The sequence below is a fragment of the Toxorhynchites rutilus genome, chromosome 3 (assembly GCF_029784135.1).
Source record: "Toxorhynchites rutilus septentrionalis strain SRP chromosome 3, ASM2978413v1, whole genome shotgun sequence".
NCBI classification, from domain to species: domain Eukaryota; kingdom Metazoa; phylum Arthropoda; class Insecta; order Diptera; family Culicidae; genus Toxorhynchites; species Toxorhynchites rutilus.
Genome location: NC_073746.1, coordinates 227948154 through 227975671, shown reverse-complemented (window position 1 = coordinate 227975671; position 27518 = coordinate 227948154). Strand labels below are relative to the sequence as shown.

General features: G+C 39.5%; 1 protein-coding gene and 1 long non-coding RNA gene across 2 annotated transcripts; one reads left to right on the top strand and one right to left on the bottom strand.

Annotated features, from left to right (window-relative positions):
* The first annotated feature begins 24242 nt into the window (after positions 1-24242).
* Positions 24243-24671, top strand: LOC129773992 (uncharacterized). The gene has a single exon (XM_055777673.1). The coding sequence runs from the start codon at positions 24243-24245 to the stop codon at positions 24669-24671; it is 429 nt and encodes a 142-aa protein (XP_055633648.1).
* A 1545-nt stretch (positions 24672-26216) lies between these two features.
* LOC129779910 (uncharacterized) lies at positions 26217-27055 on the bottom strand. The gene is made up of 4 exons (XR_008743796.1): positions 27020-27055; positions 26852-26962; positions 26499-26792; positions 26217-26439 (listed from the first exon to the last, which is right to left on the bottom strand). It is a non-coding gene; the product is annotated as an uncharacterized LOC129779910 (long non-coding RNA).
* Positions 27056-27518: the final 463 nt, after the last annotated feature.

The following is a 27518-nucleotide window of genomic DNA, read 5'->3' as shown; positions in this document are numbered from 1 at the left end:
GGCTATCCGAGTTTTTTGCCAATAAGGAAGCGAGCTTCTATAACAGGGGTATTATGAAGTTGGCATCTCGTTGGGAACAAGTCATCGAACAAAACGGCGCATATTTGACTTAAAACAGATGATTGTAACTAATTTTATGAACAAATGAAAATTCAAAAAAATACCGCAGGACTTTTTTGACAGCCTAATATTATAGTTAAAAGATACAGATTAGCGTTTTTTTTACCCTGAAAATCCATTTTCACTTTCGAACAATGATCAAAGCGCAAACTTCAAATGGACTAACAACGCTTATCACGATGTAATTGCGAAACATACCGGAATTTAATTTTCCGAATTTTCCCATTTTCCATCAGAGTTTTCCGAAAATTTTCAAGTGTTATGTTTGGCTGGAATATGGTTGGTTGAAATATGTGTAATATTTTTAACGGACCCTCTGAAAGGGGGAGTCAGAGGAGGGAGGGGGGTCAAACCATCATTGAAACATATCTCGAACTCAAAAAACTCTCGCAAGCCAAATTTGGTTCCATTTGCTTGATTGGTTCTCGAGTTATGCAGAAATTTGTGTTTCATTTGTATGGCAGAAATCCCCTCCACCCTCTTAGAGATGGGGAGAAGTGCGAAACACCATCGAAACATTTGCTGCCCCTTAAAAGCTCCTCATGCCAAGTTTGGTTCCACTCGCTTAATTAGTTCTCGCGTTATGCGCCCCTCCTTCCCTTGAAGAGGAGAGAAGAGTCGAACCACCATAGAAATGATTATTGCCCCCTAAAACCTCCATATGCCAAATTTGGTTCCATTTGCAGGATTGGTTCTCGGGTTATGCAGATCTCCCCTTAGAGAGGGGGAAGGAGTGTCGAACCACCAATTAAGCATTTATTGACCCCTTAAACCTCTATATGCCATATTTAGTACCATTTGTTTTGATTAGTTCTCCAGCTACTTGTTTTTCATTTGTATTGCATCCACCCCCCCTAGAGAGGGCCAAATTTGGCTGCATTTGCTTGATTAATTCTCGAGTTATGCATAAATTTGTGTTTCATTTGTGTTTGTGTTTCAGAATACGCTGTTGCACCGCGTCTATTTTCATGCAATCTGGTAGAGAATGCTTTCGTATTTTCTTTTTTAATATTTTCTTTCTTTCTAAAAATCTTGCAATACTGTATGCGTTTAAGACATGATTGCACCAACAGCTCGAATATATAAACAGGATACATTTCATAGCAGTGGCGGAAAGTTTTTAGGTAAGCGTACCTAGGGCGGTTTGAACTAGTACTTGAGACAGGTCAACCATTGCAGACCATCGGACAAAGCGATTTCTGGCATGACCCTCAAAGATTTGTGATGCCTGGTGTTTGATTTTGTAATAATCAACAAAATCCAGCACGGATCTAACCAGGTTACAAAACTGGTAGGAAGAGATGGGACATCTAGCTTCATGAGGATGCACCGTGTGGCTTTTCGAAACCCACAACAAATCAGTCTAGCCAGAATCATGGGTTTCAACAAGGAGCAAGTCATGAATATCACACCCCCTCTTAAATGATGCCTACACACGCTACTAATGAAACTTTTACCCGCTACTAATGTTAAATCATCGATTTGATCATTGATTGATTATGTTTTGAGGGTAATATAGATAGTTACAATTTGGTAAGCAAACTGAACACTATTTGATTTTCTTTCAAAAGTTACGTTGTGGACGACAACAGTTAGGTGCGCACCTTTGTAGGAGACTACTCTACTCAGTGCATTGCGAACATTGATATAATGAAACAAATTACGGCATATGTCCAGCTTTTGTATTGCTCTCGTAAGGGCAAGAATGAAATGAAAAATGAGAAAAATAACTGTCACGTTAATGATAGTAAAGTCCAACCACGGAAGGAGTAACCTGGATTCATATTTACAATCCAGATTTCCCTCTAAGTTTCCAAAATGAGATTCATTATTCTAAAATACTATAGAATATAGACTTAGTTTCAAGATTTCAAAACACAGATTCTAGAAGAGAAACTCAAACTTAAGATTCCACTTTCCAGATTTTAGATGCATATTCCCGATGTGCTTTTTGTTTCTTACTAAGATGTAGATAAATTTATAAAATGCTCTCGATCCAAATGAAGATAGTGAAGATCTGGGTATAAAACATATTATGAATTTGAGCTATAATTTCAAATTTCAGTTTTGCAGAATTAGTTATTTTCAGTGAAACGGTATTAAATAAAAGAATAGAAGTTTCCACGTAATACGATATTTGCTGTTAATTGACGCCTAGATCGTGCGACTTTAAGCCGTTTTTTTTCTTATGGGATGGTGTTTCTACTGTAACATACTGGTGCAAATATCCATCATGCGCAAATTTTAAACCTCGAACAGCTAACATTCAAAGTGTTAATTATTCAATATGATGCGCGGTTTTCTAGTCTAGTGTCCTAGCATTCCGATCATAAGCCGCAAAACTCGCTCCACAGCGAATTAAATCATAAAACACGTCGAACTGCTCCACCGGAATGCAGCAACTGTTGTCTCCCCGCGCAATCGACCGGGCCAATGTTTACCGAAAATAAACCATTTTGTTGATAAATAACACCAATATGACACAAATTATGATGAAAATCGCCCCCTTTTTTACCCTGGTCGGAATTCCAAATCACAAACATCGTTTAGGGCATATGTGACACTCATCAATTCGTGTATTGGCGAGGGCCAAACAAACCCCGGTTCATTTGATGCTCGCTCACACTCCCTGACGACGGCGCCATTTACTGGCAGAAATTTGGCTCGCGTTGTCGTCGACTGGATGTTGGTTTCTCATTCAGAGGGACGGACGGCAAGCACCAAAATCCTTTCGAAAAAAATCAGAGAAAAAACTGTCCCGCTCGCGTAGGGGTGGGGTGGAAAACAAAGAACGGCAAAAATAATACAACAACTGCGCAAGGGGGTGGTAGGGCTGTAGCATCCGTTCGAGCGTGGGATTGGCAACGGTTTGCAGCAATCGATGGCCATAAGCAGGATTATGAACTCTCCCACTCGTTTTTGGTCCACTCGGTTGTTTGGTTGCGCGGAATGATCACTGTAAGGGTGGAGTTTAACTATGTGCCGTGTGGGGTGACTATCACATAATGGTCGCTGGACGGCCATGACCAAAAATTGGTCAGTTTGATTGTGTCAATCGCAAATGGTAGCTTTGAGATTTACAACTGACCTGATTCTAATGTAATTGTAAAGCTGCGAAAAAACATAGAATTGTGAATATTTGCGATGCAAATTTGGTCAATCTGTCAGTACTCATACATTGTTTTTTATAGAACCATCAAAAACTTAGTTATATTTTTCTTTCTTGAGTGTCACATTGCAGCTATCGAACCGAATTCCACCGAAAATAAACGCCACTGGTTTTGTTGAGTTCACCCGTATTCCCCGACGCTGGACGCAAATACGTGACAATCTCCAGGGAATACCCACCGCCGGGCCTGAAACGGCTCATCTTCTATGCATAGAGATGAGGAGGACGGTCACAAAATCTACTCACACGTGTGCCCACGCTGGATGTCATCGCGGTTGTTCGCCATCGCCGATACACATTGTTAGCTCTCGGAGTATGTCCCCAGTGGCTAAAAGGTTTTTCATCTTCACCACAACAACCCCCCCCCTCTCGCCCAATACCACGCGCACCAGGATAGAGTTTCCCATCCGATGCGTGTGTGTCACATGTGGGTATTTGCTTTTATGGACTTTGAACAAATTCGATTTTTATTTTTTTATATTGCGGGTGGCATTCCGATTTCGTTGCTGTTTGCTGAAGCGGGTGTGTGGTTGCGGGAGTGATATCCCCGTTGAGATAGGAATCGAATGAATATTTGGTTGCGTGAAACCCCATTCATTTGTGTGATTTAGCATCTAAGGTGAATGTCGGGCGGATCGAACTACTGCTACTAAAACATCAGATGAAAAAGTACCTGGAAATCTGTCAATTGTTCTATGAATTCAAGTATCAAGGAGTAATAGGTTACTTGTTGACAACAGATTTGCAATTCAGTATTCCCTGATCATTTTGAAAATAAAAAAAATCATGTGAATTACGTCGTAGATTTAGTGAAGTCGTCATGAGATGAAAATGAACCAGAGCATTATTACAAGGTTCTACGTGAATGCATTGTCTAAGATGCCTCCTAGGATTTCAGTTTAGTCCACAGATTGTTTCGTTTCCATATTTTTAAAATTTTACATATCTTTCATTAGATTTGCACAACTTTCGTTCTAACACTGTGCCGCAATACGCCATAATTTCTTGACATTTTCATTTGGAGTAGCTTTTGCCCACCCTTTTTGAGAAGACTAAGGTTACTAACCAGTATCTTCAAATAGGTCGCAGATCACAGTAGTTTGATGAATTTGGTAATTTCTCGACAAATTTGACTATCTCACTTCTAAGGTAGATCATCGTTTTTTAATACACTTTATCTGTAATCCTCACCTCATCAAAATGTGACTCCCATGATTGTCATGTGAGCACAAATGCTTGCCTTATCAACATCGTGTTTTCCATTTTTTCGTTATGGAACACCCCATCCCAATCTCCCCTGCACAAAGGTTATAACATTGCGAACAAGGAAGGATGCTTGTAGGTCTCATTGAGAACGAATAAGTCTGATTCCTTTCGGAGCAGACCTATGTTCTTTTTTTGAGGAGGCTTGTTGGGAATGAATTCTTCTAGGTGTTCGGCGATGCACCGCTTCTTGATTTAACAGTATTACAAAAAATCAACTTTTCTTCTGCCCTGGCTTCTATCCACGATTTTATGGTTTTTGTAACAAAATTGAACGTACATGAGTTTGAATCTTTCTCACCTCAATGGCATGGAGATATGCCTTTTAGAATTTTCAAAAAATCTGACTTTATAAGGTTTGCAAGGTTTTCCCAATGCATTGTTTTAAAGACAGAGTGTTAATTGCATTGTTACTCAGTGCAAATATTTTAAAATGTAATAGAGGGACATATTTAATGACAAACATAATTCTATGCATATGGTCAAATCTCAACTATGATAGAGTTTTTGAGTTTTTCTGAGACCCTCGTGTGGTGTGCCTTAAACTGACTCAAATTTAAGACATACCAGCAGGCAGGCTGTGCATAGTTTAGTGACGAGATTTGAGTATACATTTTCGTTTTTGAATGTTCCCGTGCCAAAGAGCAGCCACCCCGCACGTAGCAACAAAAATTTCGCAGCCGCAAGTAAATCCATCCGAAATGATCCGAATCAGCCAATTGCACGGCGTTCTCAAGAATGGGGTATCTCCCAAACAGTGTTTTCACATTTCCTTCTGTGTCAGAAAGGGTAAAAATCTTTTTCATCTGTACTTTTTCTCTTAAAAAATCTGAGTCATCAAAAATATTTATTGTAGATAGAAATCTATTTCATTAGCGCGAAAATATACTCATTTTTTTATTACAAAATATTATATTTACTAACTACAAATACCACATTTACTGTATACGTAGACTAATATTTGCAAACCTCGAAACACCTGCTTGTTCGATGATGCTTATACATAGTCTTTCTAAGTTGCCGCCACGATGTTTCATCAAGTCTTATGATATCAAAACTGCATTTATAGTGTTGTTGCTGAGCTGATTTCAAATATTCCTGTTTTGATTATATTCAAAAAAAATCGCTCGACAGTTACCGAGAAGTGAGTGAGAAAATGCGAGCGAACTGTTTTTAATTTTTTGGAATCCGATTTGTGTCCACTTATCCTACACATGTTCGCTTTCTGAAACTGTGATTTCCTTCCGGAGCAATTTTTTGACGTAGAACTACGTCTTTCATGAAGGGTGCCAAATCAGAAAACAGGTCACGTTTTTATGAAATAAAGTTAACGTTAATAACTATTTTTGCCGTGAACGGATTTTGACGATTTACATTCTAAACGAATCGGAAAATTCCTAAGATTTGTTTAATATGCTATACATTAGAATCCCTTGGTATGTAAATGGTTAAAATTCATGAAAACTTTAAGCGTTTCCATTTTCCCATACATTTGTTCTGTCCATTTGTGTGCTTTCCCGAACAGAGATATCAATAGCGAGCAACTTATCGACGACCAACGGAGGAGAAATCGTAGGATTTAAAGCCTCCGTGAACAAAGGAAAAGAAGAAGAATGAAGGGGAATACTTGCTTAGAGTATAAACAGTGGATCTCGCTGAGGCAAACTTTCATTCGGCATCGGACTGTTGAACAATCCAGTTCACTTTGCTTTCGCTGCGCTTCGATCTAAGATTGGATCCCACCAGTGGTAATCCAACTTGGATATCGTCGTTTGCATTTTCTGTTCGTTATTCGTATCGTGTGTTTTTCTTCCCGCGTCATAAATTGGACGCATCGCGTAGTGTGTGATGAGCCAGAAGAAGAGGAAGGCAGGCTCGAGCTCTGCAAAAAACGAACGCATTGCCAGCGGCAATGAAATTTCGAGACAAGCGTCATCTAATGATGCACGCGATGTTGGTGCAGTGAAAAGCGCTCGCTCTGAACCGAGCCTTCGCGAGTGTGACACCGCATCGATCAACAGCGAATCAGGCGATTTCGGCGAGTCGGTCGAAAATGTAAACGCCGTTACCCAGGTAGTAACCAAAATGAAGCTCCCCCGCTGGTGGTGTGAAAGCGGTCGCTCTTGACAAACTCATCAGCGAATTCGCATCGATGGCTGTTACAGCAGAGTACAAACTGTGTGGCATGATTCAGCCTTTTTCCAAGCAGTTAACATTGTTTATTTTCCGTCATCATAAGGGCTTCTTTGGTGCCTTTGAGAATGCATCAATGCATTAAACTGACATTATGGCGAAACAGGCGTTACGGTTGTGCTTCAAAAAAATATTTGGGGAATACCAAGCAGGTTGAATGTCTTACTGGAATGTTATATGTTATTTAGGTTCGCGTGCCAGTCACAAAACTGTCTTCAACTAGGATTGCATTTGCGCTAATATTGATCATAATGGAGCATTGCTACTGTTTTCGAGGTTGTTGATATTAACAAAAAGAGTTTATTTCACCGAGAAAGTAAATGTCGTTCTGGAATTTTGTATGTCATTAGGTTTCGCTTCTTCAATGGCACTAACGTTCCTAGAGGAACTTCGCTGTCTCAACGAAGTATTACTTGCGTCATTTTTATTAGTACTTAGTTGAGATTTCTATGCCAAATAACACGCCTTGAATGCATTCTGAGTGGCAAGCTCTAGAATACGCGTGATCACAGTGCAAGTCGGAGGAAATTTCTTTGACGAAAAATTCCCCCGACCAGAACGGGAATCGAACCCGAACACCCGGCATGTTAGTTATGACGCTAACCACTCGGCCAAGGGAGCACATAGCACTTCATTGTTCTCATTTCAGTTTGGTAGATTTTATGATTGGAATGGGAGCCCACATTTGTCCACTCGGTGTGCGAGAAGTCAAACTTCATTGTTCTCATTTCAGTTTGGTAGGTTTTATGATTGGAATGGGAGCCCACATTTGTCCACTCGGTGTGCGAGAAGTCAAACTTCATTGTTCTCATTTAAGTTTGGTAGGTTTCGCTTGCCAGTAGCAAACATTCCTCCACTAAGGATGACAGCTGCGCTTCTTTCGAGCATGAGAAAGTAATGGAACTTTTTTTTGAGGCCAGTAATATTAACACATGCGTTTCTTTTGAGAATAGCGCAAAATAATGAGAAGTGTTTATATTCCTAGTAGTTTCAAGTCATCAATGTATGGCTCTGTGTACATGTTATGGTCAACGCTTGTTTGGCGCTTGGTTTACGCTTAGTTTGTACGAACGATGCCTAGAGATGCGATTCCTTTGAGGCAATACTAAATAACATGTAGCATGATATTTGATACTTGCAAGTGTTATCATTGTTGTTGTTTCCATGCGGTGCCAAAGATATATTGATGTAGTTATGAGATGTGGAATAATGGTGCTGGTATAACATGTATATAATCGACTGTAGCCGAGTCTATGTCAATTGCGAAAAAGGCTACCGGAATAGCGATCGAGGTAAATTTTCAATGCATTGACATGAAATAAATTGCGACATACGATCAGCTAGTGTATTGTTTTGCGAGGGCAAGAATGAATTATCAATCAATTATCGTCAACTGATTCTACAATGAAAGAAACATTTCAGAGATTATTTTACTAAGCAGTTGTTTCGAAAATTTCACAGCATTATAGAATAATATCCGAAGGTATAAACAAGCGACTTATATAAAATAACACACAGATCTTGTGAATTTCCGTCGTAGAACCCTGGAAACGCTTATAATACAACGCTGTACGTGTGGCAACACTGCTCTCAAACCTCATTGTGGCGTATTTTACATCCTTACAAGATCAAATTGGGGGGTCTCCGTAGCCACATTGGTTGTGCGTTCGCTTAGTAAGCGATCGATCGTGAGTTCAAAACTCAGGGCCCTCATTGACCATCATTGTGTTGTTACACGTCCACGCAACAATCGTCAGCGATGGAGATCGATCCATGGTCGAATTAAGATCGTTTCATCCATACAACTGCTCTGCTCCTGCAAAACACATCGGGCTTGCTGTTCTATAAATAACTCAACAATGACAAATGACCTAAATGCCTAAATGGCTACTATGTAAATGTGTATCATATGCAAAGGTATAGAAGGTAATACTCTAACGCATGTACACGATTCGTGCACAAATTACGTAACGCGAGAAGGGGGGGGGGGTCGAGGTTGCGTTACTGACTGTGTTATAGAGATAGGAAATTGCGTTACGTAGGGGGGCGGGGAGGGGGTCCAAAATCCATGGTGGGAATTTAGCATTCATTCTCGTTCTGGTTGGGTTGGGTGGCGATGATAAAAGAACTGATACACGAGAACATGCTGTAATTGCTGCTATATGATCGAACGGTCGTTAAGGAGTGTGTTTTGTTATGCTACGCAACGTTGCATTCACTAGCATCCACTTCGCTGACGCTTTGTGAATTTATTGAAAATAGTACCATTGGTATTATACCATCTACCTTATTCATTCGAATTTGATTTAACCGCTGACTTCATACTATTACCGTAGCAACTGAGACCAACTAAAGTTTTGAAACCATTGACGACAAAACGATGTAATCGCTGGAGTGATTGAATTGCTTCCAAAAATGGGAATTCCAAATTTTGCGAAAAATTTCGAATTGCACAGGATCATGAATATTATTCAGTAGAGGTGCTTCTTTCAAGAGGGCGGAATAAATAAAATTATGAACAATCGTCAATGTATTTTTTTCTGTGGCTTGCTTTAAACTTTCATATTGGCGACTTTCTTGTAAACTCTGCTTCGAAATGGTCTTCCATCATGTGAAAATAATCTTACAGGGTCTTTCGAGTTGGTAATTGAAAAGATATGTACATGTAATCATTGCGAGTGGCAATGAAAATGAGATATAGAATATGATTGGAGAAAAACTTATTTCCGAAAAACGCCGGTAGATTTGGAAGTGAATTTTTCAAGAACATAGGAGCATGGCGATAGGGGGTTGTCCAAAATAAAACTTTTTCTGTTTGTTACTAAAGATTGACAGCCGATCTGATTGGTTCTCTTCACCTCGACAAAGTGATCGCGGAACTATTAACTGTATGGCTTCATCGTCGTACGGTTTTTCATGTACCATTTATGAAAAATTCTTTTGTTACTTAAGAAATGATCAGCGTCAGCCTCAGACTTTTTGTGGTAAGAAGTAGATAGGAAAAAAGACCAATGCGTTCTTCTGTTGTACTTATGTTAGTTAGAGAGACAATCATCATTTCTCGCCGTAAGGGAGCACTCAATCAAATACAGTACCAGCAGATGCAGGGCATTGTCGCTGAAACCAAGTTTGTTCAATTTTTGCACTACACCGTTTGATATTCGATGCAACTCGAGGCACTATGATTGTAAATAAAATATATACAGGGTCTTTCAGATTAAATGCTGACGCAAAAAAAATCGAATAGCTCCTTATAATTTTTTTTCGCTCCGTCGATGGTAACACTGCATTCCCCTCTTCGGGACGATGACATTCGGCTACTCGTTCAGTCTGATCGGATGGTTTTTAGTGTCAAGATGTACAATTTACAAGAACGTGTATTTTTAGTGAAATCGTATTTCTCGAGCAACCGAAGCCTTAATGAATCTTTATCCTCTTATGGTGAGAATGTCAACATTTCTCGTTTTCGATCACTTCCTCTGGGGGTACGTGAAGGGCCGTTGCTATGTTAATAAGCCACAAAATTTCGAGGGACTTAAAGAAGAAATAACTCGGATTTTCAACAGCATTGAAGTTGTAATGTTAGAGTTGTGCATGAAGCATTTCGTTCACCGTATAAAACGCGTTATCGAACGATCACATCGAAAATGTCCTAAAATAAGCTTTATTTTCGTTTTTTTATAATGAAAATCGGTTGACTTGTTTCAGAAAATTTGTTGCGTGAGCGTTTAATCTGAAATTGAAATGAAATTTGGTGGGATTGATGATGACCTTTTGTGAACGAGAATGAGATACTTCTAGCAAGAGTGGTCGTGGTAGCCAATAGAGGTTCTTAAGATCCCTGAAGAATCTGAAGAGGTAATACTGTGTACCAGAAGATTGTCTCATCGAGCAATTGTTAAAATCATGACAACTCTACACGAGCTGATGTTTGCGCTGGCTAGTGACCATTCTATCCTGGATTCCTCGAGTCGAGACAACGCACCACGCTAGATATGGGGTACAGACTAGGGGGGCGTTGCTGATTAATGGTCAGCTGCATCCCAATAGGAAGTATCCCGTGTCGGGCATAGGTACAGAGCATTGAAGACAACATCACAATTACGAAAACACTTGTAATACTCACCTCGAGCCAACCGCGAGTAATCGGTTACATATTACTAACATAGTTATAAGGCAAACATTGTCGAAATATTGAACTCCCGGCCCCGTCAGGTTGACACCATATGAGCCTTAATAAAAATATATATATTTTGGATAAAAAAAAATTGTTAAAATCGATCGAACAAATGCAGCTGATGAGAATGATGAAGATGCTTAATCTATTGTAACTTACGCAATAGATAACTATCCTTCTATTAAAAATAACAGTTTTCGATGAAGCACTCAAATTTCTGTATATTTCTCATGCAATTCTGGGCGTCATTCACTCATCATGGGTATCAGTTTGACAAGTATCACAGTATCACAAGTGTATCGATCATCACTAAGAATATCTGAAAATGATGAGACTATTTCTGATGAGATATAAATAACAAATAAAAATAAATATTAATCATGGATCAAATAGTTGCATTACTTTAAAAATTTCTTATCGGAGATGATCGATACATATACAATCATCAGCCCTCGTACCAATGAATCAAGTTCATTTCAAAATTAGGTTTATCCCTCTTGAACACTAAATTGAATAGGTTTGGATAGATCACATCAATTATTCGTATCACTCCGCTATTCACGAATCTCAAGTGCCATCCGACGTCCACTGTTCACTCATACACAATTGAACTCACTTCGCCACTTGAAAGATGCTAATCATCCAACCACTCGAGAACTAACAAAGCACCACTTCCAAACGGACAACCAGATCAAACCATCGGATCTTCCCGCACCTAATTATGCTCGAGAGCGTTGAAAATCAACTAAATTGTACTCAATCCGATCGCCGATAATCATCGGTACCTCTGCGCTAGGAAGCTTCCGATACCACATGTTGAGTGCTTGAGTTGTGGTCTTCTTTCGTGGTACTGAATTGAGTTTCAAGGATTTTTTTTATTATTTCCTTTACACGTTGTATTTGTTTGATTATGCTTCGGGTACCAGCCTTTCGAACTCCTTTTTCTTGCACCTTTCCTCGAATAATAGAGCGCAAATAAAGAAGCCCGGAAGCGACACGTTCCCCGATGATGTGTACCTTGCCGGGACATCACTACCGCACACACGCTCGACAGATGATGGAATGAATCGAAATCAAACACGGCATTCCTTCAGAAATATCAACCGAAAAAAGGACGTTCAAACTATGCCAGTTTTCAGTTACAGGCCAGGAACAGCAGGTAAAAAATCGTCCTCGCTTCGTGAATGCAGTTTGCGCTCGGCAGTAGCGCGCGCTTTTGTACCCGGGAGCTCTTTCATCCTGTCACTTTTATTATTACGTAAATAAATATACCTGGTACGCGGGGAAATTATATCTGTTCTCACAAATCCAAGTTCGGTGGCAATTTATTTCTTTTAACCCTTTGATGGTTGGAACAAAAATCATCCGCTGGTGAGGCCCATATGGCGCAACAGGAATTTATATTCCGATCCGATGCGAAGTGCTTCGATGTAATTTAATATTGGCTGTCTCTCAGGCTGTGTTAGGGGTGATATTAGTTTCATATTTGTTATCGCTGCAGAAAGTGCGTTTCTGCTGCATCATCTGAAAACGTATTGGATTGTAGGTCATTTGCAGAAGCTTCTATTGGCTGACATGAACAAACAGATATTGAATACGGTGTATCACATCGTGGCTGTATAAAAGATGGTAGGCGTCCAACGAAAGGCTTGGCTTTTCGGATTTGATCAACTGAAAACCTTGCAGAATATTTTTGTATTTTTTACTAATTGATCTTAAAAAATATATATTTTTATTTTTCTTATTAAAAAAATCAATCAATTTATACATATTCTTGTTTGACCAAATTTTGGTCTTACCCTTTATTGTGATTAATTTTGGGAAAAAATGGGAAAAATCATCAAGTCCTTGTACTTTTCGAGTGACATACATCACTCTGTGACAAAGCTCATTTAAATTATTTTTTTCATGTTGGCATTCCTCCCGAGCAACAAAAGATAAGAGCCGCCGACAAACAAATCTACACAAAAAATATCATACGGAATAGCATATGGTTCACGTGCAGCAGCGGATCAACCGGAAGTCAACTCTTAATTTCATTCGCTTGCCGGCATTTTTGAGAGCATTATTCACATTGTCGTGAGCTAAATCGATCCAGAGCATCTTTTCAATTGCATTGACATGTAAACAAAGAACTTGTGTGTTGTCGCAGGAGTGGAAAATATTTGTCCAAGCATGCAAATACAGCTGAAGGTATTGAATTGAATTTGTTGATTGAGTTTATTTTGAGTGTGTGTTCGATTTGAGGCGTCGATTCATTCAATTGCTTCCATGGTCACTTATTTATCATTAAAGTATTTCTGAATTTGGATAACAATAGAACAATTCCATAAGATTGGTTCAATTTGCGCACACTGAACCCATTAATAAACTCCGTTCGCTGAACTGTATTTCCATCACTGGTAACTCCCAATATGTGTATGTATTCAATAAAATTTATTACCTACTTCCGAAACTACTATGATTGCTATTATTGCATAGGGATCATTTTCAAAATATCATCCGCCTCTTCCCCTTTTTGTGTCGATCTGCAATTTATCCTGGTGCTAATTTTGGGATCATTTTGGAAAAAAGAAAACACAAACATATTTTTTCTCTTTTTTTTTTTGGAAATGTGATTCTGCCACCATCGGTGCAGGGGTTCCAAATTTTGGGTCGAGGGTCGGTCGATGATGGTGAGAAAGTCGGATGCTGTGTATTCTTTTTTTTTGTTCTCTGGTGTTATTTTGAAAACACCGAGGAGATTTTCGATTTTATGGTTTCAGGTTGTTTTTTCTTTGTCCTTTGTTGACTTACTCTGGAGTATGTTTTGACTTGTCGGGCCAGCGATAATCTGTATCGTATTAAGTCAAGTGGTTAATTAGGGATGTGACACCATATGGGCGATGGATGTGATCTGTTTCGGAAAGTCCGGGAGCTGATGGCAGAAAAAATGTTTTCTGTTTTATACCCGGGCATTTGAAAGAATGTGAACAGTGTTCAGTCTGTAAGATTTACGGTTCTGCGGAGTGAAATTCAGACTGAATGCTTGGGTGAAACACCTTTACCTGGGAAAAGATTCTAAGGACGTTTTTCGGAGGGTGCCATAAATTCTTCTAATCGAAGCACAAAAGGAAGTAATATATGAGGACGTCTAAGATTTTTTTCCCTTTTATGTACTGTTGCTATTTTCATGGGAGAAGATTCTAACTGTTGCGTAATTATTATTTTTTATCCGTCAGGAATATGTTTTCTACCTGAGTTACCCATCAAAGGGTCATGTGCGAAAATTGAAGGGTTAAAAGTTCCCATAGCGGAATCCCACGGCTAACGGTTTTAAAATCCGGCCAGATGGCTCACGAGTTCGATTTCTTTTAACGGTTGCTGTTTCTTGGGGAAATATAAGGATTGCACGAGTTAAATTTTACAAGGAATCAACTTTCGCTTCCTGCTCTAGACAGTTGCAATTTATTTTGCACTTCATAACGACACAGATAATCCGTATTGATCTGGCGACTTGGAATGGCGAGAAGGGACCAAGCAGAAAAGCTCTATCGAAGGGATGATTTTCTGCATGAAATGCGTTAGGGGATTACTAGAAGAATCCTTCTGTAATGGACTCGTTGTCTGGCGTGGTACACAAAAAAATCGATAATGGGGTTTACGTTTTGTCTCTGTTGACTGAAGTCGGCCGCAATCCTTTCGGGGGAAAATGTTCGACACAGGGATATGCAGGAACGAATCAGCTCAATCCGATTCGCGCGACAATGAAGAACTAAAAATCGAAACGTTGCATAATTTCTGAACCGATCATGCATACGTGCCGGATTTAATTTGGAACCCCTTCCCGAATTGCGTACGTGGAACATCTGCCGGGTGCTTTATGTTAATTTATTTAAAAAAAATATTTTACCAGGGATTCTCTTTTCTACCTGCATCATCGTACCTTTCCGTCGCTCCCTGCACTGCTCATTAGATTTTTTTTACGATGAATAAAACTCCTAATTCCGGATTGGGACCCTTTCACCCATAGCGGGGTGAAAATATTCATTTTCATTTGAATGCAAACTGTCGTGCGCCTCCGGGTGTGGTTTCATATTCGTTGGTAACCTTTAGGTAATTTTTGGCTTGTGCTGCATGCAGATTTCGTATTTTAGGGACCCTGCTAGAAGGGAAGATATTTTTCAGCTGGTGATCACACCGTTTCTATATACATGTTGATGTCGATGCAAACGGGTTCTGATGTGTCGTTTCCTGAATGTCTTTCTGAGCTACAGAAAATCGTGAAAAACCAGTCTCTAACTTGGTGTGCCAGAGATTGCAAGTGCAACCGACATCTTTGACCTGGATATTGTGTAAGAAAGCTTTATTTACTTCTTATGATAGTGTTTCTTTGTGCTGATAGTTTAACACGTGGCGGAAATATTTATCTGGTAATAATAAGCAACTTGACTTGTATTATCCAGTATTGGTTCGATAATAGAACAATATCGGCTAGATGTTCCGCTGAAAATTAGGGTGCATTTAAGATCCTTAAAACAAAGTTATTGAGTGTGTGAATATTATTCTACCAATTCAGATAGGTGCGCTAGAATCACTGATTACGAGTGTAGATTAAAGTGCGAATACAGTAGAATCCTGACTTTCCACGTAAATGAGTGGTAAGGTTAGAGGACTCTACACAGCAACAGAAAGAAGAGAAGAAGGGGGCGATAGGTTCGAATGTGACAGAGCGATTCCTGAAAATGACGAAGCAAACACGGCGTTGATGGCAGACATAACCACCGCCGAGATACTCCATGCGATAAAAACTCCGGCAGCAAAGAAATCGCCCGGCGCAGATGGTTTACCGAAAGAACTGTATCAGAGAGCATAAAAAAAATCTCGCATTGTGCAATAATGACTAAAAATGAGATGTAAATACGAAAATAATTTAACCATGAAAACTATATATTCAATAGAGAAATCATTGATCTATCCAAGTGTAAGGTACATCTTGTATACCAGTGAAGGTCATGACCAAAACAAACAAAAAACCAAGAGCCTACTCACTGACACATTTCTGGTAGCCCTACAGCATTACTATGGAACTTGCCCTCGCGGATATTCCACACCGTGGATAGTTGAGGATCTACTGTGTTTGTATTCGATAGCACTTTTTGTCAGCTGGCAAACACAATACACGGCTGATGTGACAACAACAAATAATTTGATCGTTCTGAAATGCTGTATTCAGTTTCAAATGAGCATCAGTTTCATGATGTTTTAGTGGATGAATCTTATCGTTAGCATGTTGATTTGCACGTTTGACATGAGTCACAAAAAACTCGTAAAGAACACGAACAATCACTAGCAAATTTTGAAGATGTAGAATTAAAAGAACAATTTTGTACAACAGTTGTAGTAATTGTACAACAATTGTAGTGAAACACAGTCAGAATCGGAAGCAATATTCATATCGTTCGGTTCACGATTCCAAAATGTCGTTAGGCAATAGCGATGATTCAAAAAGCTAGCTGCCGAAACCGTCAATTTCTATTACTGGTGATGTTCATTGAATCTACGTTTGAAGGTGTTTGTGGTAGAAATACGTCCACCATGGGTGAGTAGGTATAGCAGACTGTTTTTTTTAACATGAAAGCACCAGATCGCATACTAATGGAAGGGTTTATTTTGGAATGATGTTTGCTTTAGTCGTCGTTCTGCATGATTCTCGAAATGGTATCATTGCACGGCATCTTTAGTTTCGGACGTACTAAATCACTACAACCAGCCATTGCGAGAAGCCATTCCAAATGTGTAGAATGGTTGGAATACAGCTGAAATTCTGTGGGTCAAGGAAGACTATTATGAAATTGGAGTAACTTCTTGGTCTTCAAACATTTTCGAAATCATACAAACAGTATCACTTTTAGAATGATCAACTTTTTGATGAAATATGATGTTGTAACCTATTGATTGTCTGTAGCGAACGATATTTCGTTTAATTATTTTTGAATTGTGTGAAAAAGTGTACTTCTCTAATTCCTCTTTTCGTTTTCGAATTTCCTGCGCAATTTATGAAAATGAGCAAAAATTGGTCAGCGTACAAGTGTTCATTCCCACTTTCCGTAGGGCGTGCATAGTTTGTGTGTCGCAGTGAAAATATCACCGATCAATGCAACATAGGTATGTTAAGGACAACAGTACCGCAAAGTTAGCATTATTCTCTTTTGACGTAGCGCTTAGACATAATTTTCATATAACAAAAGTATTGCGCATGCAATCACACCCAGGCGAAAAGATATTAAGAACACGTGCAATAAATAGTGCGTTTGGAGCCCCAAACCGTCAATTGTTGCCTTGATGTCGTGCAAACAAAATTTCACTCGAATTTTTCGCTTCCAAATGCATGCTTAGATCATTCCCATCCATGGTTTGTAGTCGGTTAATATTTGTTGTATCCATGAGCGAAACACTGCTTGGAAGTTTAACAGTGTTCGTGCTTACCGACTTTTTATTTCGTGTTTGAGTTGGAATGTTACGGTTGACTTTGGCTTCCATTTCCAAGCGACAATACAATGCCTTTTTCACGGTCACCAAAAATTTCTATTAAAGAGTTAATTTTCAAAGTTCGTTTCATTATAAAATAATATCCGAAGTAATACACAAGGTTATTAAATGAAAAAAGTCGTATTCCAACATCATTGATGTGATCCTATCTTCTATCCTTTGTATATTTAGGGTTGGGGAAAAAGAAATGTCGTATTTCTGATCGAAATTTGACGCTTTATTTAATATACTTAAAATTGTCCAATTGAAGTCGAATATGCGCCGTTTTGTTCATAAACTTGTTGCCATTTAGAAGACAACTTCATCATCCCCCCTTATAAAAACCCCCTCCTTATTTGTAAAAAACTCAGACAGCCAGTTTTCGCAAGCCTCTTTTGAGGCCACCTTAGTATCACCAAGAGCGTTTTGCATGGACCGGAAGAGATCATAATCACTTGGAAACAGGTCCGGACTATACGGTGGGTGCAATAGGACAACCGATCCGAGCTCTTGTAGCTTCTGGTGGGTCATCAAAGATGTGTGAGGCCGAGCGTTGTCCTGGTGGAAAACAACACCATTCCTATTGATCATTTCTGGCCGCTTCTGGTCAATCGCCTGCTTCAAACGGTCAAGCTGCTCACAGTAGAGAACCGAGTTGAGGTTCTGGCCATAGTTGAGCAGCTTATAGTGGATGATTCCCTTCCAATCCCACCAAACACACAGCAAAACCTTCCTGGCCGTCAATCCGGGCTTGGCGATGGTTTGGGCCGGCTCACCGCGCTTCGACCATGACTTTTTTCGCTTTAGGTTGTCGTACGTGATCCACTTTTCATCACCAGCCATCATCTTCTTCAAAAATGGGTCGAGTTCGTTCCGTTTCAGCAGTGCATCGCAGGCGTTGATTCGGTCTAAAATATTTTTTTGCGTCAACTCGTGTGGCACCCATACATCCAGCTTTTTTTGGAATCCAATCTTCTGCAAATGGTTCCAAACGGTTTTATGGTCTATACCCAGTTCCTGGCCAATCGAGCGAGTGCTTACATGCCGGTCTACTTGGATGATTTCAACGATTTTATCGATTTCCACGACGATTGGCCTACCAGTACGGGGTGTATCTTCGACAGCCACTACAACAGAACGAAATCGATCAAACCAACGCTGTGCAGTGCGAATCGTTACTGTATCGGGTCCATAAACTACACGAATTTTTTCGGCCGCCTTTTTCCGGATTTGTAGAAAAGAATAAATGACGGAGACGGACGGGTTTTTGTCTGGGCTTTGTGTCTCGGCTTTTGTTTTTGTTTTGTTGTCATCACATTGCAACGCCATATTAGATGTTTAGGTTACAGAAGAGCTCGTATTAAATTGGTTTCATTTTTAAATTCGGTGAGAGTTGCAGTTTTGTTTTAAAAAGGATGACGAGAGATTGATAGAAATGGTGCGACAACATGAGGAGCTACATAATATGCGTGACAAACATTACAACGATAAAATATACAAAGATAATGTTTGAAGGAAGCTAGTGAGCTCTGTACAACAGGTAAATTTATTTAAATTTTCAAACAGCGTGAATATTCGAATATCAACAGGACTAACGAATTTTTGTGTTGTTCTGGACAAAATTCAAAAATTGATGTCGTTGTTTTGATTAATCGTATAATCCGTTTGAGGCAACAACATATGTAATGCAAAAGAGTTTACTTTATGTAGCATATAAGTGATTGTTTTCTATTCAGGGTTTAATACGATTTGATTTGAAACATAATGATGGAGAACTCAGTGTCAGAACTGTTTGTATTGTATCGGTGGTATAGTCAGAAGTAATAAGAGTTTAGAGTACATTCGAGTGCCCGATATAAATCAGAAGTTAAGAGAAATATAAAATTCGTAATACTTTGGAATACCACACTGTTGTTAGTATTGAGGGGTAATGAAACCATGTTCATTGTGATATTTCCATCGCTAAAGATTAAACATGTTTCTAAAACTGTAAAAAATTCACTTAGTTCACTAACATCCTGACCCTCATCATGCTGCTTCCAGTACTATGTTTTTGAAATTCACGCAACATCAATTAATATTGATTAATAATATAATTGGAAACGAATAAAGATGTGATCTAAAAGATCTTATGTATGAAAGTCCCACTGTAAAAGATGTCATTTTACATTTAATACATTTACATTTTAGATAAATTTTACATTCAATCAAGTTTAATGGATATGGTAACATATTAAAACAATTGTAATAGGTACAGCAGATCTTTACTAAATATAGCATAGCCAAAACTATTGATTACAAAAACCGGTCACTCTGCCACGGTAGAGACCCGCTCGTTGAATTTCTTTATACGTTTCACGTATCAAAAAAGCTGAAGCGTCAGCATTACCTCCTTGCCGAGGTAAATTTGTTACATATGATTTTTCTTCTGGAGATTCTAAATTAATAGTACTATTATCCTTGATGAAATTGTGCAAAATACAAGTTGTTAATATCATTTTGTCAACGTTCTCGGGTAGAGAATTGATTTTTCGGAAATAGATTCTAAACTTATGAGTAAACTGTCCAAAACAGTTTTCTGATACTCTTCTTGCTCTGGAAAGTCTATAGTTATAAATATGTTTGTTAATATCACCATTGATCGAAGCACCAGGAAAAGGTCGTAGCAAGTACGTCTTGAGTGGGAAATCTTCATCTCCAACGATCCCAAAAGGTGCTGGGCGCTCTGTTCCTGGTAGATTCCGCTCTTTAGGCATGTTTAGTCTACCCGCTTCGAGTGATTTTCCCAAATTAGAGTTTGAGAAAATTCCTCCGTCACTATTTTTACCCATTACCCATTACCCCATTTACCCATAGCATCTACTGCTATAAATTTGCAATTCGCATCAACCAAAGCTAGTAGAACCACGGAAAATGTGTGCTTGTAGTTATAATACATGGAACCACTGTTAGGAGGTGCAAACATTTCTACGTGCTTTCCTTCGAGTGCTCCTAAACAGTTAGGGAAATTCCACATGTTCCAGAATTCGGTTGCTATTCTCTTCCAGTCCTCTTCAGTTGGTTGCGGCATCACTTCCATAAGCATCTCGTCAATTATTGTATGGCATACTTCTTTGACAATGGTATGCACTGTAGAATGACCCACCCGAAAACTGAATGCTATTGTCTGAAACGAATCGCCAGTAGCCAGGAATCTATAAGAGAAAAAAATAAAATCGTTCTATTAGAAAACTGAACGGATGTAACTGTACACTGTAACAATACAAGTAAGTGAGAAAAAAGGGTGATAAGTCGTGCGATAAATTAGTTTCTATGGTTTAATATATTCTAGAGATTTTCCCAACATGTGAAAATATCAAATTTATCCGTCATTCCGTCAAAAATAATAGAATAATCAAATCGTACGTTTTTCTCTTAGGTACAGCATGTAAAATGAGATGGATTTCCCTGCGCGATCAGCTGAGAAAGGCGATGAAAAAGAAGGCCACAAGAAGCGGACAAGATGCCGTACCGAATATTAAATGGAAGTACGAAGACAACATGTCATTTGTACTTCCGTTTTTTAAAGAGCAGCAACATTCCCGGGGAAGAATACATCAACTGTGAGACACTAGTTGACGATGGAGAGAAATTTGGAAATACCGAAGGAATTTCTGAACCAGCTCCGAAAACGATGACAAGTGCGAGTGCTCCTTCGTCTTCAGGCTCGAATAAATTCCATGGCAGGAATAGGCATGCCAAAGAATCGGCATCAACCATGCTCATGCAGTATCTGGTAGACTGTGATAAGAAACAATCCGAAGCTGTATCGATGACACATCCAATTGATGTGTTCTTTCAGAGTCTGTCAGCCACAGTGAAAACATTTTCGCCTGGATTCCAACATTTGGCGAAAAAACGACTTTTCGATATAGTTTCTGATCTTGAATGGCAACAGCTCCAAGTGAGGTCTCAAAATTCTCGGCCTTCAGCTTCATCAACAACTATTGCTTTTCCTTCAGATGAAGCATCACCGGAGGCGGCTTGCTATTCTCTAATTTCTTGTGATCCTGATGAATTAATAGAATGAATTTAGTTTAGATTTTTTTTTTAGAATTAGAAACAATAAAATTTAAAATTCAAACATTTAAATTACACATACATTTTATAAATCGAACCTTCTCTACCACCCCCTACTTTGTATACTTCCTTTTTTTCTCAAATTTTTTTAATTTAGTTCAGTACTTCGTCTACCATCTATTTATCGAATTCTTTATATTTATAGACATAATTATCATCGTCCTGCATAGCAAATCAATGCTTATTCGTGTATAAATGCTAGCCTTTTTTACGTATCTTATTCATAAAAAAATAATAATTTAACATATGCAAAACAATGTGTCAATAAATGACACAAATAATCTAACAAATTTTATATGAAGTGAAGCGAAAATAACGAATTGTCCCGTAAAGTTGGTCCGCAAGAAGTTGCTGAACTAAACTAATTTTTTAACCAAAAAAGAAACATCATCTGGAACGAATTTAATAACGCACTCTCATCACACATTCCAATTCATTAAGAATGTACAAAATATACGCTCTATGACACCAAGTTTCTCAAATTTCTTCTTTTTCTCCTTCTAAATAAATATTATGTAAATATTTGAAAATAACTTAGCTTAATGCAACATAGTCATTACCTTAAACAAACCATCAATTTTTCTTTAGCACAAATTGCTTGGCGAAAAGAGGTGTTTTCTTTCGAAATCCTTGGCGCAATACGTTCCAACAAAACTCTTCCAGTTCCCTGAACAATGTGTGGAATTCCCCTTCCTGCTTTCTGAGAGTCAACATATTCCGGATCCATCGTTTTCTACGGCGCCTAGTACTCTCTTCCTCGTCCAACAATATAGCAATAACCGCTAACTGTTTTTTGGAAAACTTCGGCATCTGCAAAAAAGTATGAATGATTTTATTTATTTGGCTAATAGAAGTGTACCAAATATTGCCATACCTTAAAAAACTCAGATTCATAATGAAATTAATCAAAGCAAACTCTGCAAAACGATTTTTTTCAGCAGTTCTCTTAGCTCAAAACAATCTTTTGACACAGAATCAAAACATCAACTAATTCATTCGTTGACATTTGACGGGACGTTGCTGCTGCTAGCACTGACTGCAAGTGTGAATTGGTTGCGACGTGAATGGTACGTGGACGGAACGTGGACGTTCTTTTCCGTAACGTTGTATGTGAATCGCACATTATCCGCGATTTTCGTAATCCGTGGGGAGCTAGCCCAACTATTCCGCGGATAATCGGGGTTCTACTGTATCTGATTAGGTTTCTGTTCTCATGTTGCCTATAGGTTAACTCTGGCGCATGTTGTGATACATGAGATTTTTGATTTTTTTGTTTCGTCGAGTGGTCGATAGTTCGTGTTTACATAATCACATCACTCACATCAGGGAATCGTGATTTTGACCTCTCCCCACTGCAGCACATTTTTTGACATCCTCATCTTCGTGGATGACACTAACGCTCCAGTGGAACTTTCGCCTTCTCAACGTAGCATTACTAGCGTCATTTTTATTTGTAGTACATGGTTGAGATTTCTATGCCAAATAACACGCCTTGAATGTACTCTGGAGTAGCAAGCTCTAGAATACGCGTGACCACAGTGCAAGTCGGAAGAATTTTCTTTGACGAAAAATCCTCCGGCCACAACGGGAATCGAACCCGAACCCCCGGCATGATGGTGTGGGACGCAAACTACTCGGCCACGAGAGCACCTCATACATTACATCAAAGGGCGTCCGTTCCGCGATGGTTTTCAGTATCCTGATCCCTCATTGACGACTCCTCACACCATAATCTCAAGTCTGCTCGACACGTACAGCGCAGCCCCACTTGGCAGCATGTTGGATTTCTATTTCGTTTCGCAACGAGAGTATGCTCCTGTTATATCCGAGGCTCCGGCGCCACTTGTGAAACATGTGCCCCATCATCCTCCTCTGCTACTGTTCCTTAACACGAAGACATCGATCACTTTCGAACCAATTATTGCTCCCGTCAACTATGCTTTCTCCAAATCCGACATCCACAGTATTAATTGGACTTGTGTCCTCAATAAGGAAGACCTTGACCTCGCCGTGCAGACTTTTTCACATATTCTCGGCTATGTGATCGACAAGCATGTTCTGAAACAGTCTTTCCCGACAATCGTGCTCATGGATGACAAAAGAGCTTAGACAACTGAAGACTCTAGAAAAGGCATGTATTCCAGGGCTCGAGTACGCCACTCCGCAAATCACGTTGTGCTATCGCTAAGATAACACTACCGTGGACTGAACCTAGTTTATAAGTTGCAAAGTAGACGCTCCTTTGCTAACCATCAGACACGCATCCACCAAAAACTGAAATGTAACCCGAAGACCTTTTGGAAATATATTAACGATCAACGAAAGGAGAGCGGTTTGCCTTCGTCAATGTTTTACAACGATGAAGTTGCCACAGATACCCAAGATATACGTCGACTTTTTGCACTCAAATTCTCGGGCATGTTTGATAATGCCACGCTATCACCCGAAAAAGTATCGACAGCCGCCAGGAATGTTCTGGTTCATGAGATTTCGCTGAACCGAATTCTTGTCAACGATGACTGCATCCTTAAGGCTGTGGCCAAATTGAAATCATCACTGTCAGCTGGCGTCGATGGGATTCCCTCACTCGTTCTAAAAAAGTGTGCCTAATCGCTACTCGCTCCAATCCGTCACTTGTTTGGACTATCACTGTCTAGCGGTAAATTTCCTGTCCTATGGAAAACGGCGTATATGTTCCCGGTACATAAGAAAGGGGACAAATCAAACATTGATAACTACACGGGCATTTCCACCCTTTGCGCCACTGCAAAGCTTTTCGAACTCGTAGTTCTGCCGCCTATGTTATTCCATTGTAAGCAACAAATTAGCAACGATCAGCATGGATTCATGCCCGGTCGCTCCACAACTACGAATCTGCTCACTTTCACATCGCATATCGCCGACGGCATCACGGAATGCCAGACTGATGCTATCTACACCGACTTGTCAGCTGCCTTCGACAAGTTGAATCACGTAATCGCAGTGGCCAAGTTGGAATGCATGGGAATCTGCGGTAATCTTCTGCAATGGTTCCAGTCTTATCTTACTGGCAGAACAGACTGCGTGAAGATCGTAGAGCTTCTGTCCTCATATTTCGCTTCGCATTCAGGAATACCATAGTGTAGCCACCTCGGTCTACTTATTTTTTATGCCACATCAACGACTGCAATCATTCACTAGAGGGTCCCCGATTAATATACGCGGATGATATGAAAACATTCTGCTACATAAGGTCTATTGATGACGGCATGTTTTTGCAAAGACAACTAGATTCCTTCGCAGCTTGGTGTGAGGCCAATAGAATGGTGCAAGATGCTAAACTATAGGTGTTTCGTTCTTGACACTTTCATGACAATACCTGAGACGAGTAGTGAGACGTAGCTTTCTGAATTATTTACTTTTTGTTTGGTTGTGTGGTTATGGTTTCATATCAACTCGCTGAGGAAAACAACTGAAGGAAGAAATAAACAAATATATATTCGTGAAAAATAGTGTACTATAGCTGCAATAAGGTATTTATATTATATATTATAACCGCTCCATGTAATGTAATTAAACATACACATACTCTTTACAGATACACAGGTCGGAGGCCACTGATCATTCAACAAGAGCCAAAGGTTGTACCGCTCATGGCAACTCTACACGAGCTGAAGATTGTACCGTCCAGTGACCATTCTACCCTGGATTCCTCGAGTCAAGAGAGACGCACCACGATTGATATGAGGTACAGACTAGGGGGGCGTCGCTGATCAATGGTCAGTTATACTCCAATAGGAAGTATCCCGTGTCGGCCACACATACATAGTACTGGAGACTGCAACATCCCAATTATGAGATCTTTGTAATACTAACCTCAAGCCAACCGCGAGTAACCGGTTACATATTACTAACATAGTTGTAAGACAAAAATTGTTAAAATATTGGACTCCCGGCCCCGTCAAGCTACGTGCCTTAATAAAATATATATTTTGGTAAAAAAATTATATATTATTCAATATTTTTGGGGGACAGTGAGGATTTGATTAGCTTGTGAGTGTGATAAAAGTGCTATAAGTCTAAGAAATCTGTTGTCCAACTCCTCCACAGATAATCGTTCATCTTGCGGTTCTCTATCATGCCAAAATTATATTGTGAATATTTTATTTACTTCAGATGCCGTATTATTGTGCAGTAAAAGGATGTGGAAACAAGGTTCTCATAACGAAAAATAACCCGGACATTGTTTACCACACTTTTCTCCGAGATGGAGATAAAAATCAAAAATCAAATCATATGCTCACGTCATTTCCATAGAAGCAGTTACGATGACCGACATCAAATGCGCCATGAACTTAATGGTACGAGGAAATATAGGATGTTGAATTCCAAAGTTAAACATTTTTTCTGCCTTATATGTATCAGCCATTCCATGTCTAACCGATATAGTGGTTCTCCGATTTTCGTGGAAAGTGGTAGATTGTAGACATTATTGTAAAATATTAGACCCGTCTTTTCTTGTTTTTTTTTATTAGGGCTGTGTGGTATACGTTGCAAATCGTGAATATTGTCACCGGATTAAGGGCATTGTAGTGATGTAGAACGTTGAACTTTTGACTAGTCTGAAATCGATCCACCGCCGCAACAATAAGAAATTTCTCACCGTGAAATTTTTCGAAATGACTGGTATACTCATCGGCAGTGCGGAAATACTCTCGGCATACAAAGCAGCAGCGCAAAGAGGGGTCCAAATTGTGTTTCAGCATACGTTCCACCGTAGTCACATAACGAATTTCCGATAGAAGTCGATTCGCCGCTACCATCTCTTTAATTTCCTTCAAAACTATGTCGTTTTGTAAAATTGCATCCAGCATACGCAGGAATTTGTTTTGCTTTTTGGAAGTCAACTCTGAAAAATCAACAAATATAATCATTCTTTAGCGGAATAAATATATCAAACCGACCTACCAGCGTGATTGTTCTGTTCTTGCTGCTCCAGTAGGTTGCACAACCGCTTCATGTTCAATTTAAAATGATTTGGTCGATTACCATTGGCATGCTGTTGGATTGGCTCATTACGTGTTATCAAATTGTGGTTCATCAGCACCCAGCCCAACTCGTCCATTTTCACACGAGTGTTGCGGCGCAGTTTTATCTCTTCGAAAAGTTTTTCGCGTAGTTTCCGTTTGATGATGCCTCCGTCCTTGATCAGATTGTGCCGATAAATTCGTACCACGTACGATTCTATTTCATGCTTTTGCCCTGGTGATAAAACAAAAAAAAATAACACTCTCTCTTAAATGCTCAATAAAACCACATACGAAAAACGCTGCTTGCTTGGAAAGAAAAGCATTGATTGCGCGGCTAGAAGGTAAAATATACTCAAAACATCCTTCTGCACTGTTTTTAATTCGACCGCTGATTGTAGATATCTGAAAAAGTAGAAGCAATTATGAGAAATTGTTATACAAAAAAATCCAGAAAATTACCTGCCTACAGTGAAGCGCGAGCAGCTATTTTGCCAAAGAATGCATTTGTCACCAAAAGATATGATTTGCTTTGTAAACAAATTTGTTTTTTCACGAGCAATGGCCGAACAGCAATTTTGACATTGCGGTCCACCTATAGTATAACGCCTTGGAATGGTGTATCGCCTTCGTCGTTCTACCTCGCGCGGAGTGTGTTAATGACCTTGCTATACTTCTGGACTCTAAGCTCACGTACAAAAACCATATTGCGTACATTGTTAACAAGGCATCGATACAACTAGGCTTCATCTTTCGTACGACGAAATCCTTCACCGACATTTAATGTCGGAAAGCTCTCTACTGTGGCCTTGTTCGCTCAGTACTAGAGTACGGCTCCGCTGTCTGGAACCCGCTTTATCAGAACAGTGTGCATCGTATTGGAAGTGTGCAACGACAATTCATCCGCTCCACTCTGCGCCTACTGCCGTGACGAAATCCGTATCGTCTACCCAGCTATAAG

Coding starts and splice junctions, on each gene's coding strand:
- LOC129773992 (XM_055777673.1), top strand. CDS start 24,243: ATGTTCCCGGTACATAAGAAAGGGGACAAATCAAACATTGATAACTAC.